This window comes from Naegleria lovaniensis (assembly GCF_003324165.1).
Source record: "Naegleria lovaniensis strain ATCC 30569 chromosome Unknown tig037, whole genome shotgun sequence".
Classification (NCBI taxonomy): Eukaryota; Heterolobosea; class Eutetramitea; order Acrasida; family Naegleriidae; genus Naegleria; species Naegleria lovaniensis.
In genome coordinates, this window is record NW_025407859.1 from 404,003 (window position 1) to 422,566 (window position 18,564).

At 36.6% G+C, this 18,564-nt stretch overlaps 7 protein-coding genes across 7 annotated transcripts; 2 read left to right on the plus strand and 5 right to left on the minus strand.

Moving 5' to 3' along the window:
* Nucleotides 1-164: 164 nt before the first annotated feature.
* On the minus strand, nucleotides 165-3,626 carry C9374_009209 (uncharacterized protein; the record flags this gene model as incomplete). The annotated part of the gene is made up of 1 exon (XM_044699371.1): nucleotides 165-3,626. The coding sequence occupies one exon, from the start codon at nucleotides 3,624-3,626 to the stop codon at nucleotides 165-167; it is 3,462 nt and encodes a 1,153-aa protein (XP_044544955.1).
* A 745-nt stretch (nucleotides 3,627-4,371) lies between these two features.
* On the minus strand, nucleotides 4,372-6,141 carry C9374_009210 (uncharacterized protein; the record flags this gene model as incomplete). Its single annotated transcript, XM_044699373.1, has 2 exons — nucleotides 4,372-5,695; nucleotides 5,822-6,141. The coding sequence occupies 2 exons, from the start codon at nucleotides 6,139-6,141 to the stop codon at nucleotides 4,372-4,374; spliced, it is 1,644 nt and encodes a 547-aa protein (XP_044544956.1).
* Nucleotides 6,142-6,435: 294 nt separating this feature from the next.
* C9374_009211 (uncharacterized protein) lies at nucleotides 6,436-8,346 on the minus strand (the record flags this gene model as incomplete). The annotated part of the gene is made up of 1 exon (XM_044699374.1): nucleotides 6,436-8,346. The coding sequence occupies one exon, from the start codon at nucleotides 8,344-8,346 to the stop codon at nucleotides 6,436-6,438; it is 1,911 nt and encodes a 636-aa protein (XP_044544957.1).
* Nucleotides 8,347-8,409: 63 nt separating this feature from the next.
* On the minus strand, nucleotides 8,410-10,656 carry C9374_009212 (uncharacterized protein; the record flags this gene model as incomplete). The annotated part of the gene is made up of 4 exons (XM_044699375.1): nucleotides 8,410-8,585; nucleotides 8,689-9,217; nucleotides 9,292-9,401; nucleotides 9,507-10,656. The coding sequence occupies 4 exons, from the start codon at nucleotides 10,654-10,656 to the stop codon at nucleotides 8,410-8,412; spliced, it is 1,965 nt and encodes a 654-aa protein (XP_044544958.1).
* Nucleotides 10,657-10,864: 208 nt separating this feature from the next.
* Nucleotides 10,865-13,519, plus strand: C9374_009213 (uncharacterized protein; the record flags this gene model as incomplete). The annotated part of the gene is made up of 1 exon (XM_044699376.1): nucleotides 10,865-13,519. One exon carries the CDS (start codon nucleotides 10,865-10,867, stop codon nucleotides 13,517-13,519), a length of 2,655 nt encoding a protein of 884 aa, XP_044544959.1.
* A 1,374-nt stretch (nucleotides 13,520-14,893) lies between these two features.
* C9374_009214 (uncharacterized protein) lies at nucleotides 14,894-15,591 on the minus strand (the record flags this gene model as incomplete). Its single annotated transcript, XM_044699377.1, has 4 exons — nucleotides 14,894-15,145; nucleotides 15,198-15,308; nucleotides 15,371-15,416; nucleotides 15,464-15,591. The coding sequence occupies 4 exons, from the start codon at nucleotides 15,589-15,591 to the stop codon at nucleotides 14,894-14,896; spliced, it is 537 nt and encodes a 178-aa protein (XP_044544960.1).
* A 1,288-nt stretch (nucleotides 15,592-16,879) lies between these two features.
* On the plus strand, nucleotides 16,880-17,440 carry C9374_009215 (uncharacterized protein; the record flags this gene model as incomplete). The annotated part of the gene is made up of 1 exon (XM_044699378.1): nucleotides 16,880-17,440. One exon carries the CDS (start codon nucleotides 16,880-16,882, stop codon nucleotides 17,438-17,440), a length of 561 nt encoding a protein of 186 aa, XP_044544961.1.
* Nucleotides 17,441-18,564: the final 1,124 nt, after the last annotated feature.

Genomic DNA, 18,564 nt, shown 5'->3' on the forward strand with positions numbered 1-18,564 from the left:
GTGGTCTTGTCGTCCACACTTGAAATGACACCACCAATATTATGACAATGTCGACGCGAGATGAGGATTGGCGCTTGATGTGATTTTTTGTGTTGGTTTTTCGTCCGTACGTGGTACCCAACTGGCACCTTATCAACCGAGACGACGTGTGCCCTCCCTTGTCTTTAATGATTGGTGGCGGGACCGATTTGCATGTCTTGAGACGAAGCCACCACCTGGCTCAGCTGGGAATACGAAACGAGGTTTTTTGTTTTCTTTGCAAATACGTAAAAAGGAGGTGACAACAACTGATAATTTCCAACAATCACAGCAATTTGTTTTTGATAAAGCTTGGTGCTGGTTGTTGATGAAAATTGTCCAATTAATTTAAATTTGAATGGATCCGTCTGATTTGGTGCCACAAATATTTTAAATGAGTTAATTGGTTCAGAATGTCGAGATGCATTTTCATTGTTCTCATTGAAATTGCGAACCTCTACGGTTGCATTGCTCAAAGAAATATGATTAGTCTTAATTTCAAATTCTACGGGCTTTTTAAGCAAAAATGCCGCAATATGATTTTGAGCATGAATTAATGAGTCGTGTGTTTGAATAATGGTAAAACTGATGTCGTCGGTTAATGTAAGTCGTTCTGTTAAGTTTGGCAAAACTTCACTTGTTTCAATATGGAAAACAGGAAGTGAAATGTTGTAGTAATTGGAAATGCTTGTCTCCATGAAATCGGTGGCAAATCCGGCCCTATAGTCATGTCTTGACTGATGGTATGATTGACGGATGGAGTTGACACGATGTTGTAAACATCGCAATTGTAAGTCTTTCGCACAAATTAAATCTTGATCTGTAAAACTATAAGAAATGGATGTCACGCTTTCTCTAGCTTGCTTTCTTTCATTATTAAAGTCAACAAATTGTTTTTCAGTCATTCTCATCAAAATTTGTTGGTTAATTTGACTAGGGGCATCACAATATTTCCTCTTTCTATCGTTATTGTATGAAAGATATACACATTCTTTTTTCACTAATTTGATTTTCATGTTTGAGTAACTTCTATGATAGTCCAATACTGTGGTTCTTTTTGAATAATCACGTGACTCTCCGAAAAATCCTTCAAGAGAACGTGTTCCCAATAAAGACAAATCAAAAACTGCATCTTGTGGAATAATTCTGATCAATTTCTGAATTGTTTTGATGTTATGGATAATGATGTTTTTTGTGAGGGTTCCGGATAATGTAAAATTATTATTCTTATTGGAAATAATGACGTCTTGGAAAACGGTATCCCACTCATTCAAATAGTCCAAATTTTCCTTAAGAACTTGCAACACTTCGTGCAAATTGTGTGAAGATGTTCCATCATGATTTTTGTCATCGTAAACATGAAATAAATCATGTATCGCTTTTAAGTACTTATAGAATCCTAAATATCGATAGTTGGTTCTCTCGTTCAATAATCGTAATTTTTCAAGTAACTGTAAATTGCATACATCACGTAATACATCCTCAGATTGATCATCATATTTGATAAACGAGCTCCGTTTAACTATTTTACACCACTCTAAAGGTTGTTGTCTATATATTTCATCGAGTGTGTTCAATTCAAATCGTTGTAAAATAGAACAAGAAATTTTGGTGACAGCTATGTCTTGATTGCTAAAATTTGCCACACACACTTTACCAATGTTAGTATGAAGGGTTTCACTCAACAACGTAACACTTAATTCGTTGTCATTGCTGCTATGATAGAAAGAAATGCCTCCAGAGTTAAAATTCCGTGGTTCTTTTTCTTTCCATTCAAATGAAATTGTGTCTTTGTCATTCACTATGAAGGAAAGTGGTATGTTGGTCGCTTGTGTTCTTTGAATAACAATTTTCATCAAATGGCAACCGTTTCCGTTGTCGTTGGAAGAAATACAAGCAGAGGAATGGCGTGCAATTTGAAGGTTTGGAGCACCTACTTTAGTGGCAACCGGATATAATTTTGGTCTCCCATTAATTGCATTCCTCATGTTTTTGCAATGGTGACTGTAGCAAAAATGATGTAGTTCATTTGGGCTCGATGTGAAATATTTGTAATTAGCAGACCCTGCATCTGACACAGTACAGACGATGTTTCGAGTATATGTGTCACGAAATTCAGAAATCGTGTCTCTAATGGTTTGTTCAGTTTCAGTAGTGCATACTTTGAAGTTTCCAGGAATTCGAACTTCACCGTTAATACTGCAATATAAAGTTTGAACAATTTTTTCAGCTAAAAAACCCTTGGGTGGAAAATTCGGACTCTGAGCTAGTGCAGTACAATCACTAATCTTCAATGGACCTTCATTGGCACCGTATACAAGCCCAAGCTTGGTATTGATTCCTAAATGCGGTGTTACATCTACTGCATCAATTTGAACAAGACCAAAATTTTGATTTTCAATAACCTTCATTTTTTCTACTAGCTTATCAAAGTCATCTTTGTCTAGTTTAGTATTCCCTTCTCCATATGATGCGGTGTGAAAATGATGGTCGAGTGTGGATGAACAAGGTAGGACTAAGTTACATCTTTCAGAAGAGGGTTCAAATTCTTGTCCTCGTTTCAACCCTCTCGCCAATGCTTCATACGCATTGTATCCCATGATAACCAATAAATCTTGAGCAAAACAAAGAACAGATGGGCTCCATCTATGGCCTCTACTGTCTTTGCAAATTAATTGTGAAAAAGCATCACGAAGATATGTGAAAAAGAAAGTTCGAGGTACTAATTTGCGACTACCTAACACCTGAAAAAACAATTTTTTCAATTCTTGAATATCCTCATCAAATATATCACATTCCGAATAATAACTATCATCATCGTTATTTTGTGATTTAAAATCAGCATGGTCTACAAAATTATGAGAGATGGTGTCGGACTTGGTATTTACAATTGATGAGTGTGTTGGAATAAATTTGTTGTTAATTAGTTGTTGCAGCATGTAATACGGTGCTGTTTGTTCTTTTGTTGAATATGACAACGTGATGTAGTCTTCAGCAAAACCATGATCCAGGATTTTATGTAATTCAATAACGCCGACATTTTTTTCTGGTTCGAGTAATTTCATGATGGTTGAACTAGAATAACGTTGTGACGTTGTTGAGGTTTGAGGTGGGTCTTCGCAAGCTGTACTTGTTTTGGAGTGTTTACGTTTTTGACGAATTCGCATCAGCTCGTCATGACACTCTTTCAATTTCAAATAGCCTTGAAAATGTAGTTTGTTGATCCATTCTGATGTTAACTCTTGATTTTGTCTTTGATTTTGAAATTTTGGGTCAGAGTAAATGTTATAGATAGCACTATCCTCGTCCGGGTCAATGCAATCAGTAACATATTGTGCAATCTTTGTTGAATTGTCAACCTGGAATTTGCAACAGTATAGAACAAATGGGACTCGTTTGTTGTGTGTGATGAGGTATGAGAAATATAGTTCGAGATGGCGATGGATGGTATTAAAATCCTTGCGATGAAATCCACATTGATCAATAATATCTTCTATTAAATGTTCGACATTAATATATTGATGGACTGCGAATAGCATTGTTTTGATGGCAACATGATATTCCGGTCTCAACAGACCGACAAAGGCGTTTCGTTCATGTTTTAACATTTTTATTGAAAAAACCTCCAGCAAACACCAGAACAAAACTTCGACAGCCTGCTCGACCTTTTTTAAAATGGTTAGGATTCTAAAAAATAAAGTGCTTTCCAAATGCTATTGTAACACTATTTCTGGGAGTTGGGAACGCCAGCTCCCTTGTCTTTAATGATTGGTGGCGGGACCGATTTGCATTTCGAGAGGATTGGGTAAAAAGTGGACAAATCCGGTCGTGGATTTTTACCTTCCCATTTTCGAAACAACAAAAGGTATTTTTCTCCATCATTCTGAATGGTACCACATGAAGAAGAATCAGGGTTGAACTGGAGCAAGAGGTCACAGGCCCGAAATGGAATTGTGAAGGTCATCCCATGAGTACATTGGTATGAGCGTACACTGTGTCATGCTTTGCGTGTTGAAACTCAACGTCTATAACGAAAGTGCATGAGAACAACAAAGGATTCATGGCATGAAATTGGTAGTATGGACACCGTGGTCGTAATGACATGGATTCTCTCATCTTTGTTACAGCTTATAATTACCAAACACATCCATGACTCCTCCAAAATAATATACTCCTTCATCATGACTTGAACAATGTTTACTCTCGAAGTAAATAAAAATCAATGATATTAAGGTAAAGATCATGCTCACTGTTCATTCATGTATATGCATGTGTGAAAATAAAATACAATAAACTATTGTGTTAATAAAACAACAATAACAACAACGACTGTGAGAGAGAGGTGTGATCTTATTAAATTCCTCCTGCAACCTCAATGGCCTTCAGCTTGTTACCAGTCTTAATCTTTTTAACATAATTCTTGAATGGTTGACTCTCCAAAAAGCTCTGATAAGTACCATTTTCATGGAGTACCAATTTCATCTTTTCAACAGCAACGTCAAACAAATCAACAGGTACTTCATCTTCATAGGTAATTTGATTATATCTTTGAATAATTCTCTTCTTGACTTTACCAGCAATGTTAATTTCATTCAATGCATCATCCTTGATATAGTTTTCAATAATATTTGGAGCCTTTTGAGATCGATCCATTGCAGTACATTTCTTATAGGCCACAACTTCTTCATAAAACAACATGGTTTCACCACACAATGCATTCAATAAATGTCTCTTGAATAATTCTCTGGTCACGTCATTTTCCAGAATTTTGTCAATATTATTTGGTACTTCCATTCTGGCCAATTCATCCGAGTTGTCAGTATTTCGTTTCATTGAAGTATAAATCAGTAAGAGGACAGGGAAATAGGAGCAAGTAGCGTGCACAGCTTGAACCCAAATTTGAGTCAACACAATAAAAGCAAAGGACAAGTTCGTGAATGAAACTGTGGCATATGCAATGGATCCAATTAACACAATGACTGTGGTCACTCGAATTTCAGTATTGAGGGAATATGAATCATTGACATCTTTCAACATGACCACCTCAATTAACAACATGATATCCACAAGGAAGAGTAATGGAACTACCAATCTTGGATACAAGATGTAACTCATGAATGGACTATTTGTCTCTCTCTCATTGATTTGACACAAGAAATCATGAGGACACAATTTAGGATATGTCAAACTCACAGGTAACATTACAACAATGACAACCACGAGCATGACCACAAAGAATTTGACTAGATTCGATTCTTCAGCTCTTCTCTTGTTGACAGTACTTGTTTGTTCTGCTCTTCTCTTTCTCATCATTTCAGAAACTTCAGTAGCATCCAATAAGGTTGGAACATCTTCGACATCAATGACAGACATTTGATCATTTTGTGTGTGTAAATCAGAAATGTCATTACGCCAATTTCTATTCGTTGATTGTTGTTGTAGTGTCGAAGTTGTTGATTTGAATTGTTTTTCAGAACCTCGAGGTGAGATGGGTGCTTGACTCGATGTGCCAGTGGCACTTGCTGACAAATTGGTCGATTCATCCACAACAGTTGTGTTACTGTCGAGAGCGACATTGGTGGTAGCAACAATGTTGGTCTTATTCTTTCTGCTGGCAGCACGTTCCTTCTTTCGTTGTTGAGAGGCTTCATCTTGTTCCTTTTGCTTTTTCATGAGTCTTTTATAAAATTGGTTTTGAGTTTCGAAGATGAACATTCAGGAAATATGGTGAACCATTCCATTTCGAATGATAAAAGACACATATAGAGTTAATATCAACAAATACACACATAATAATACTCACTTGAAATTCCAATGGTAGATAAAGTAAATTCTCCAAGCTCTCAATAGTAAAGGTGCAAACATGACATAAAAACTCACATTTGCCAACAAGACAATCATTTGACATGGTGTTCCAGGAACACTGTAAGAGAGTGTATACGCTGCTAAATAAATTCCTGCTCCGATGGAAGATAACACGGAGAGCACTGGAGCTCGGGCTCGAATGGATTGTGTCTTGTTTCGGAAAAGAATGAGCACTATGGAACATGCAAGCATGAGAAAGAATTGAACAAACCATAGTACAATGAAGAGAATTTCAGACCCTTGTGTTTCAAAGACCATGTTGTGTGTATGTATCTACTTGAAAGAGAGAGAATTTGCGCTTGTTGACAATGTGTGAAATCACAGTCGGAAAGGTACGCAGTGTACAAATGTGATGAAAAGGGGTATTGGGATGGTAGCACGAATGATTCACGAGGTGTTGCTGGAACGAATGGTTGTTGTGACACACAAAAGATGAGCCTGGTACCCTGTGATGATGGTCTCGAATAGGATCGATTCGTTTTTTTGTTGTGAATTTTTCGGTCTTTTTTCTAGACTTTCTTTTAATGTGATGTGAACGTTTTGCTTGGCAGTTCACATCCCCGAGTTTTCTTTCTGCCTGTGTGAAAAGTGACGCGAGAAGGAATGGATCAAATAGTTGGCCACTGCATCGGTTTTCAGCTGTAGTACCTCTTTGGAAAGCTTAAGTTTTCGCGTTGTTGTGGGATCTTGTTGGGCTGCTTCGTGATTGAAAGGAGAGCTTGTTTTAAGTTCGTTTGCACAAAAACCGCGTCTTGTGTATGGCAATGAGGAAGAAACACACTCGTTATTCACTGAAGTTGAATTGTCAACAACACTAATTGTAGATTTAGGAGAATCACTGCATTTCTTGGTGGTTTTTGTTTTAGGGGTCTCGTTTCTCAACAGATTTCTGGATGATGTGGCTAACTGCTTTGCGGTTGGTTCGGCAATGGCCATTACCGATTGATTCTCCTCACTTGATACAACAATTCCATCTTCTGACTTTTCTTTTGGGCTCTCCTTCTTTTCAGTGAGAGGCGTTTCTGTGGTTTTGTGTTTTGCTTCATATTTAATGTTTGCAGCCAAGCTCACAAAAACTTCCTCTGCATTTCGTCCATTGTATTTCACTATTCCTCCGTTTGGATAATTACGTCTCGTGTAACATTTGTGGTTAACGCAACATGATCGGCAATGAGGACAAATAAAATGACCATTCGTTGCATAGTATTCGAAATCTCCATGATCGTGGGTCTCAATACAATCCTTACACATGCTTATTGCACAGGGCAAGGCAGGAAATGAAAAGTTCATGTTGACCTCTTCCTTACCGACATTATATTTTTGCACAAAGTGAAGTATGTTGAAGAGAGTAGAGTTGTCACAGATCAATTTGGCTCCATCCTGAGCTCTACAGATGTGACATTGTATGGTACTGCCTCCAATATGTTCAGCTCCCTTTAGAACTAGTAATACTTTCTTCTTGGTTGTTTCTTGTATAGCGTTCATGGTACACGTAATATACATTTTTTGGTTCAATTTCACTTTTTCATCAGTTAACAAATATCTATTATTGTCCAATAGTTCTTGAAGCGGTCCTGGTAGATCCTTCTTGGAATAGAGCGACGACAAATATTTGCTCAAATCCACAACATGTAAATTAGACACTTTCCTAACTAAGTAAAGGTCCCCTCCAATGGATACCTTATTATCTTTGTCTATTATTAACGTGTCAGCAACGTTAGTTGAAGAGCTCTTCTTTTTCCTTGGTCTCGACGCTTTCTTAGTAGTGTTGACTGCTGTATTCTCTTTTGAACTTTCATTTGTATAAATTTTCTTGCTCTTTTTTGATGGTGAACTTTCTGTTACAGGTTGTGCTTGCTCTTGATTTGTCATTTCATTGTGTTGATTAGAAAATTCATTCAATGTTAATGGTACGAATGGAATTTCTGGCGTTATTTCTACTAATGGGAGTGATATTTGTTCATGATTTTGATCCCTAGTTTCGTTTTCATCTTGAGCATGTTGTATATCATGAGATGGTAATTGATCTTGAACTTCTGGAATTTTTTCTACTATTGGGAGTGGTATTTGTTCTGTTTCACAAGCAGTGAATGTTATTTTTTCTGTTTCCTTGTCCTCTGGGCTTGTTTTAGAAGAGCATTGTGAAGACTCTGCAGAAGAAGAAGAAGCTTTATGGAACCTTCGCTTCTTCTTTAAATTTTTGTGTGTTTCTGGTAGAGCTGTTGGTAGTAATAATTGCTGTTCGTTATCATGTTCTGTTGTTGAACCATGACGATCATCACTTCCGATATTGCCGGAATCATTTTCAGTCATCACTAAATCAAAAATTATATCACCGTTATTATCATTTACATGTTGTAGATTTTCTTCTTTATTGCAACTCCCACTAGCAGAAACTTGTGCCTGTTCCGAAGCTTCGAAGCAAGTTGAATAGGATTTTCTTTTGATGATCCTTCTGGGCATTTTTTATTTCTTCTTTCATGATGAACAACGCCTTAAACTTTGAATGATGAGGCAAAAAATAATTTATTGTTTTTTATAGAAAGAGCATGGTTTTCTATCGGAGCCCCACCATCCATCTCCATTTCTACAAGTTTCATCAGCATGGTTGACCATTGCCTTGTACCAATCCGTAGATGGACCATTATCTGAAAATTTCTTTTCCTCGTCCATTTGACAGCTCTTAAATGTCACAAATCCATCTGTTCAATAATGAGAGTTTCAAAAAAAGACAAGTTCATGAATAAACGATTCATTTAACACCAAATGTTAGTATTTTGTTCTGAACATTTCATTAATACCTACCGGAAGTAGTTCCATAATCTGCAACCCAATGTACAATTTCCAAGGCAATACTATAATGTGTCAACAATCCAATAGGATCATCTCCACAAAGTCTTCCCGTGTCATACGGATCAGTATGTTCATACAAGTCATGAATACAAACTCCTTGTGGTGAACAATAACCTTCTTCAACTGAAATATAGCTTTGATAGGCATTGGGTGTTCCTTTCACACAATACCCACCAACTGTTGCAATAAATCCATAGAGAGCCTTCAAATTCAATGGGAAATTGTTGTAATAATAATCGTGACAGATGTTTTGTAATGTTCTTGAAACTACTGAACCATTAAATGGAGCTCCCATTGTAAACCATTGAGAAGTTGACATATCAATAGAGCATTTTCCTTTCATGAATGCAGCTGCAATGATTAAATTACCCATTGAGTGAGTATAGAGAAGAGTATTTTGAATCTTGGTTGAATTTCCGCTACCTAACAATGCAGTAGAGCAATAATAATCTTGCAAAGATTCATCATCCCATCCTCTGTTCTACATGTTGTTAGATCCATGATGTTGATGCAAGTGTCATTTCACACCATTGCACGATCATACTAGTTACTCACCTTAGTATCACGTCTTCCAAACCACACATCTCCACAATGATCTGTGTAAGCCAAAACGTTGCCCCAATATTCCTTAAAATCTTTTTGTGGAGGTAAATCCTCTTGTCCACCTATTCATTGAAATGGTAAAATCAATATTATTGTTCATTGAATGGGTGTTCCATATTGAATGAAAGTTAATTATGAAAATAATTATTCAACAAGGCCACACGTACCTGCACCATGAAGGAAAATACATGTTGGCTTGCTTTGAGCAGCTCCGGAGGACTTTCTTGTGAGATATGAGACGCATGATTTTTCATCTCTCATGTGACCGCTGCTACAAGATTCTTGTTCATTAAGGAACCATAATGAGCCTTCGTTTGAGGAGCTCCTTCTTTGAGAAGAGTCCAATGACAAACGATACGAGGCCTTTTCTTCAATGATTGGTAACGGAAGTCCATATTTTGCGCTCACTCTATATTTTGTGAGATATTTCTCAAGAATATCCCTTGCAGTGGTATCTTGCTTGGCGTGAATATTTTTCTTACCAAAATATTCAGCAAGATATTTTCTGTCGTAATAGGTACAATTTGAAACAAGGTGATCCATTTGATCCAAGAACAGCTTTTCGTGTAATGTTGGTTGAGCAGAAAAACCAGTCTTCTCTTCAGTGAGTGTGAATTCACTAATAGAAACAACCAATGACTTGGAAATGATAAAAACTGGAGTGGTTCCATTGGCACATAACACCATACTTTCATCCATAAACGAAAATGAATACATGTCAAGCTTGTTGTTGACACAATGAGTGTTCACTTCCTTATCAAATGTGACACTCTTTGGAGGAACTGCTTTGAAAGTAACCTTGTTCAACATTTTGCTCAATCCCATTCCATTATCAAAAGCATTCCAAGGAGCGTCATAATTGATGTGAATACATTGAGTGACACCATTGGACTTGTCTATATGTTGTGAAATTTCCACACCACCCTCTTGAACAGGTTTCATAAAAGCATGTAAACTTCTCGAATCAAAGAATGTCATCATTCCCAAAATTCCGCTCTCCAAAATCACATTCAACGATTCTGTTTTTTCATTTTTATATCGAATCGCCGTTCCTTCATGCACTTGTTGGCTTGATCGATCCAAGGCTTTGAATCTCATTGAAAAACCACTCTCCGTTAATTGAAATGCAACTTGTTGAATAGTAATGTGATGATTCGTTGGAGCGTGAACAAGCGACTCAGCGGCACATGATGATGACATGATCATCACAACAGCCAAGAGCGCCACCATCATGATTGCACCGAGTGGTTGTTGTTGCTTGCGGCACATGATCCTTGAAGTGGTTGGTGCTACTAACGACCACACATGAAGATTCATTTTTTAAGCGATGAGATTGTAATCAAAATGTCATTGAGACCAGACAGACCACATGTCTTCTCTCAAATACTCAAGTGAGATTATTTGAAAGATCAAAAAAAGCCCTTCATTAATAAATTGCAAAGAAAAATTGAGTGGAAAGATGAAATTCACTCCCGCCACTTCACATTCCGCCAACGCTATTTGTTGAAATTCAAAAAAATAAAAAATGTCAAACAACGGTTTTGATGACAACACACGAGAAACACAAGAAGAAGACATGTTTGAAGATGAAATTCCGTTCGATGACGAAGATGAGAACGATGAAGGAGAAGATTTATTTGCCGATGATGTTTTAGAAGAAGATTATCGAGCCGAACCCCATGAAGAGGATTTTTATGATGAACAATACATTGATAACGAAGAATATCAGCCCATGAGTTATCATGAAAGAATGAGAGCTGAAGAGCAAATGCAAAACCGAGAAGCGGAGGAGGAAACGGAAAACGAAGTGGAACAGGCACTCCAGAGAAATGAAAGAAAAAGTTGGAGTGCCGCTGATAATGCCGTCTTTCACACCTTGTTCAATGACGACGAAAACAATGACGAAGAAAATAATGATGCCTTCAATGACGATGATGAAGATGAAAATGATGGTCGGTTCGAAGATTTATTGAACAATCTTCGAGAACAGCTGACCATCAGCAAAAAGCGAGATCGAATCGTGAAAGCATTCAAGAAGTTTTTCACGGAACAAAAAAAGGATGTCTATATGGAAGCCATCAAAAATGTGGTGGCCAATAACAAGAAGTCTCTTGTTGTCAACTTTTCTGACCTTTCAGTAGAGCCATTTCTGTTAATATTCCTTACAGAGGAACCTGATGCAATCATTGAAATTATGGAAGAAGCTCTCAGACAAATTGTCAATCGATATTTCCCAAATTATGCTGGTTTTACTCTTGACAAGGACGAAATAATTCATGTTCGTATCAAGAATCTGCCAGCTGTTGAATCCATTCGAGACCTCAGACATTCTACTTTGAACCAATTGATCGCTGTTCGAGGAGTGATCACAAGAAGAACTGCCATGTTCCCTCAGCTAAAACTTGTATCCTATGATTGTGTCAAGTGTGGTGAACGATTGAATCCTGTGACTGTTCGAAGTGCCTCCGAAGTTGCAAAGCCATCCAGCTGCCCTGGCTGTGCAGGAAAGAATTGTTTTGTCATTAATGAAGCCAAGACGCTCTACTCCAATTATCAAAAGATTACCATTCAAGAGCCACCAGGTACTGTCCCCGCAGGAAGAATTCCTCGATCCAAAGATGTAATTTTAACAAACGATTTAATTGATTGTGCAAGACCTGGAGAAGAAGTCATTGTAGTAGGAGTTTTTAAACAAAATTATGATGCTTTCCTCAATGTTAAACAAGGATTTCCAGTCTTTGCGACAATAATTGAAGCGAATTACGTTGAGAAATTATTTGACAAGAGAAATGAGGCCATCACTAAAGAAGATGAACGAAAACTGCAAGAATTGGCCAGAAATCCTTACATTTTCGAGAAACTTGTGAAATCCATTGCTCCCTCAATTTTTGGCCATGAAGATATCAAAAGAGGTATTGCTTTGAGTTTATTTGGAGGAGTTCGAAGAGTTTCAGCAGAACACACTACAAGAGGTGACATCAATGTACTTATTCTAGGAGATCCAGGAAAAGCCAAATCTCAATTTTTGAAATATATTGAAAAAACAGCCACTCGAGCAGTTTATACAACAGGTAAAGGTTCTTCAGCAGTAGGTTTAACAGCTGCTGTCAAGAAGGATGCAATTACTGGTGAATGGACTCTCGAAGGAGGTGCTTTAGTGCTGGCCGATGAAGGAGTTTGTATGATTGATGAGTTCGACAAAATGAATGACCAAGATAGAACCTCTATCCATGAAGCCATGGAACAACAGAGTATCTCAATTTCAAAGGCAGGTATTGTCACTACACTTCAGGCTCGATGTGCTGTCATTGCTGCAGCCAATCCTATCAAAGGGAGATATGATACATCCAAAACATTCCATCAGAATGTTGAACTATCAGAACCTATTCTCTCTCGATTTGACATTCTTTTCATTGTAAGAGATATAGTTGACGAAAAAATTGACGAAAACTTGGCACTGTTTGTTGTGAATAGTCACTTCAAAAACCATCCCGTACAAGCTGCTATTAGAAAAACTCAAGAGCAACAAGCTGCCATACGAGAACTTCTTGATGAAAGAGATGGAAAGAAGGATGATGAAGCATATCTCCAAAATAGAGATCCAATACCTCAAGAAATGCTAAAGAAATACATCATTGTTGCAAAGAGACTACGTCCTTCTCTTGCTCTTGCCAACCATGAGAAAATTACTCAATTTTATTCAGAGTTGAGAACTCGTTCTGAAGAAGGAAGTGGTTTAACCATCACAGCAAGACATTTGGAGTCCATTATTAGAATGGCTGAAGCAAGTGCCAAGATGCATTTGAGGTCCTCTGTCACTGATAGCGACGTCAACACAGCCATCTCTGTCATGTTGGAAAGTTTTATTTCAACTCAAAAATACTCTGTCGCTGGCTCTTTGAAACGAAAATTCAAAAGATATCTCCAGTCTCCAACAGATGACCATCAATTATTGTTACACATTCTCAATGAGATGGTCAAAGCTAAAATTTCTACAATGTTCGATGAAGACGAGGAAAACGACACTGAAATTAGCATTTCCATTAAGGAATTCAAGAATGAGGTCGCTAAAAACAGAATATTCGACATTTCTACCTTTTTGGACAATGAAGAGTTGTTGGCAAAGAAAGGTTTCTCCATTCGGGAGAACAAAATTATTTGGACTCCACCACAACAATAGCTGTGGTGCTTTCTATAACACTCTATCAATTTGACAGGATGACATTGTATCTATTTGGTGCAAATTCCTCAATGATTGTCATCAAGCGAGTGACAAGTCAACAATAAGTGTTCTCGTCTGTTGACTACTTATCGTTAATTGATGTTTATAATTGATGAACGGCTTAATCTAAACGAAAATGGATGAAAATTAACCTAGAGTCTAAAAAGTGCTTGAAAATAACCATTCCTATCAGAGAGATATTCAATGTTAAATGGAACATATGAATACATTTCCACTTGATATATACGAATATTTCAACTGTTAACTCAATAATATATGCATTCGATATTTATTCTTATATGAGGTTCGATGTTGCGTTACATCCACGCTGTCAACACCTGTCCCTTCACCCCTCAACAATGGTTGCAAAATAGCCATCATTCTACAATGTGTGTGAAATAAGTGAAAATTTGACGCTAATTTGAAATGACGTTGCTTTTTACCTCAAGCACATCAAGCATTGTTTTGACACTTCTTGAGAGGAATGAAAGTATCCTTCATCTAAGGTGAGGAAATTATCCAATTTTGACGACACATCATGTCGTTTGTCTTTGCACTCAGCCTTCAAACAACAGCACTTGACAACACCACGAACGTTGTGCTGAATCTGTAAAGTTTTAAGCGCAGCACTTTCACAAGTTCAAAAAAACATCAATACAAACAACAACAATTCAACACGTTGAACTTGATAGGCAACACCCTTGTTACAAACACTGAACTCTAAAGACGACAATCTTGTGGTCAACACGTCAACACATCTTGCCATCCACTCTTTCAGAAACAAACTCCGTTTTAACGGGACAAGCCCTTCCCAGAACAGTTTCAACTGCCTTTGTGGGACCAGCAAAAAAGAGCAAGATTCACCCCGAGTTGTGCCTTCTTCCTAGGAGCAGAGAATCGCGTCTGTATTTTACATAGTTATCGTCGGTAGTAAATGAAGCTTATTGAATGCATATTGTGCATAAGTAGTGTCTCCTTATTGCGGTCTGTTATTTCGAAGGTGATTCAAGCTTGTTTCCGTAGGTACAGCCGACGGTAAAACTCGAGATAAAAAATACTGTCGGGAGTTACTGATGAAAAGAATCCACCAAGACACAAAATACAGCCGGAAGAAGCATCATGTTAAATATTCTAATAATGGAGGTTTAATGAACGAAATAACGACGGAAATACTGTTGAAATAACCTATCACAACACCTGTGGCTGTTACTATCGATAATAATGATGGAAATATTCTTATTTTATTTTAATTCAATTTGAAATTTTTTTGGTTCAATATTTGATTTAAAATTGTTATTGCAAATGCATTTTAAATTTTATTGGCATCATAATTTACAACTCAACAACGTTGGCAGGGTTGACAGGTTTTGAGCGTCTCATTTTCGCTGATGATGATTTACGTAAATGCTCTTGATACAATTTATATTCCTCAGAATTGATGTCATATACATCTTCGTCGTTTTCAAAGTCAAAAAGGTTGTCTGAATTTTTGCTTTTTGAGACTCCAGATCTTCTACGAAGTTTCGCCTTCTTTTTTGCGTTCACAAATATTTGACTTATATGTTTCCTGCATATCTTTATCAACTAAAAACGATTGTTGTGAAATTTAGTCAAACAAATAACAAACACAACTTACTATTTCATCTACCTGGGATTTATCACAATCTGAAAGAATACTATAGTTTGGAAGACTTGAACAAAATGTTTTAACATGAGTAACCACTGTCTGAAAGTTGAAGCTTTTGCTCTTGTGTTTGGGGATTAGAACAGATCTGAAGAATTAAAATTTATAGGAACATTACAACTTACTTGGGAGAGAAATGAATGAAATTTCAATTTACAACATTGTTTGATGCTTCATGGAAAGAAATGATCACCAAGAAATATTGACATGAAACAAACCTTGCGTTGTTCTGAGTTAAGAATTGCTTGCTTTCTTGAAAAAGTGTTATATTCAATGATGGAGCTATATAAGAAATGTTTTTTCGATTACGTTTCTTCTTGATACCCCTTACAGTGTCAGTTGGCATTATGATTGGTTTTTTTTTGTTTTGATTTTTGAAAATATTTAAACGGGTCAACTTTGAAACTATTGGAGAGAAGTTTTTGTAAGCGAGTTCAGATCGAGCGCGCACAGGAAGCGTTTTCTTTACAAAAAAAAATATCATGCTTCAGAACAAGGCCGAATCCAAAATCTTTGACGTGGTTTCCTTAAGAATGTGTCACAAGTGCAATGTACATGATTTGGAATTGTATATCCATAATTCGGCAAAGTGTAAAATCTTGAATCCCTCTATCAAATGCACTTGTTTTTCATGCGGCACAACTTACTTCACTTGCCCTTTTTGCAAAGATTGCTTCTCCGACTCTCATGCATCCAATTTTTTAAAACACATGAAAAGATGTTCAAACAAAGATGAAGCTCAGAACCCCGTTTTCAAGTGTTGCTCCGAACAAACGACAGAGTTTGATCATTATTATTCTCATATCATCAAAAATCATTGTGGTCATTTGTGTTCGTTTTTAAAAAAACGCAAACATGAGGATAAATTGGATGACGAAAAAAACAACAAGAAAACGACAGGAGTGGTTGTTATGGAGGAAGGCTGTGATATTGGTGGTTTATTGATGAACTTAGAAGCTCTCACTGCTGACGTGCAGAATTTAGTACAAACACCATTTCCAATATTTGAATTTTTTGAGAAACTAAAACAATCTATGCCATATGTATCAAATCACTCGTGCGAGCATGAACAAGAATTTCACTTCCCTAAAGATCACCCTTTTGAAAGTTTTGAAGAATTATGTTGTTTTATGTTAATCAATCACTTTGGAATTTCTAAATAATTTCATGATTCAAATGCTGAAATCAACATTTAAAGACCGTCCTGAGTTGATGAAATTATTTGTGAGCTATGATACCTTGAAAGCAAGAGGAAATAATTTGAACCCCCAAAAACCCATGCAGTTCAATGATAATTTCATCCTTTACTCTGTACAAGATACTATTCGAAACATGTTAATGGATCCGTATTTGGTCAACCAATTATGTCTTAACCGAGAAAAGCATCAACAACAGTTTGCAACCAAGCAACCATTTCAATCTAAAATATTCAACAAAATTTTGGAGAAGTGTCAAAGTGATATATTCCCTCTTGTGATGCTGATATATGTGGACGATTTTGTAAATTCAGAACAAAGTCAACATCAACATGTGGAGTGTATTCAAGTTTGTTGAATTTCAATAGCGACTACATGAGAAAACTTGAATCTATAAGCTTACTTGGGTTCTCAAAAACTCACTGCGATTTTTGGACAATGACAAGCCATTTGATGAAAGAAATTAATCACCTTGATGGGGAGATAATTGAAATAGAAGATCCCTCTACAGGTGAGTCTAGAAAATTTCAGATTGTTGTTGCAGAGTTTTTATGGGACACAGTCGAGAAGATGTATTCCTTGCAACTCATGAAAGAAGAATGTAGCCGTTGTGAAGGAATTTATGATAATCAACATAAAACACCAGATTGTTTATTTGGAGCGTCTACGATAGAAGATCCAAAGTATGTCACGCATTTCGAGAAAAGAAATATATTTGAAGCAAACACTGTTATTAATAGCATCGATTTAAGATCAAATGACAGAACAAAGGACAAGGGTTTTAAACCCTTAATATGGGAAGAAATGCAATTCAAAGATTTGAAATTATCTAAAGCGAAAATAACGCAAAAATTGCGAGAATTACCTGCTCTGCATATCATAGATAATCCTTTTTTAAAATATCCTAATACTGTGGATGCATTTCACAAAGCCTTAATTGATTTTTTCCATTTAGAGATGTTTCCTATATGTATCACCTCAAATGCATTCCACAACTAATGCTATCAGCAATAGATATCAGCAAAGTCAAGTCTAAATGTAGCTGTATTTGCTATTCATTGCCATCTGGGTTAAAGTGGCAATTGAATCAATTTGCATTTTGTTATAATTTTTGTAAATAAATATTAATTTTCTAAATATTTCAAAAATCAACAAGTCTTATTCAACAAAGTATCGATGAAAATAATTCGTGGTACTTTCATCCGAACCAATCCGAAGGTATTGTCCGTCGTTGTTATCATAATTAATTTCAATCATTATTTTGTCAATATTATTTTCCGTCCATATCTTGCCAGTGGTATTTCATCCGACAGTATTGGTCGAGCAGTAAAATATGTCATATATTCGTCGGTCAGTATTTTCCTCATTTACTTTTCCGACGGTATTTTGATGACCAGTATTATGCACATGTAATTGCCCTGTTGTATTATGTCGTCCTTGATGCCATGGTTAATATCCATCAGTATTTTAACCAGGGATATTCTCCATCCGTATTCGTCCAGCAGTATTTTAATCGACGGTATTTTTCGATGGTAGATAAACGTCTTATTTTTGACCGCACTTATTTTCTGATTACTCATGCGGTATACCTGCTTCCTTCTGCTCCTAGGTTGTCTTTATCACACAATCAAATTTTTAAAAAATATTCTTTGACGAGGTTTGGATTGAGGAGTTTAACACACAAGGACAACAACAATAGCGGTTGTGTGCAATTTATCATCATTAGTAATAGCATTGTTCTCATCATTGTCGAAAGCATTTTGTTTCATTGTTTTTACTTGGTAGTTCCTTGTCCGCACATAATTCTCTCACTGAAGATTTTACTGATTCCGCTCTCTTTATCTCTATTTCATTATCATCATCGGTTGATTATCCAACCATTGTAATTTAGCCAAACTAGACTTTTACTTTTCGAGAGAGATATTTATCATTTCTATTTATTGTACATACTCTCTGAATCGCGTCTCTTGTAGCATCATCATCACCAGCGTAAAGAATTCATCCAGGCCATTCGTCCAGTCTTTACGGAACGTTCGAAAATACTAGTAACAACACTTTGCATCACTTTGATCATCCTTCTCTAACGGTTCTATCTGATAACCGCTCTAACTGACATAATATTT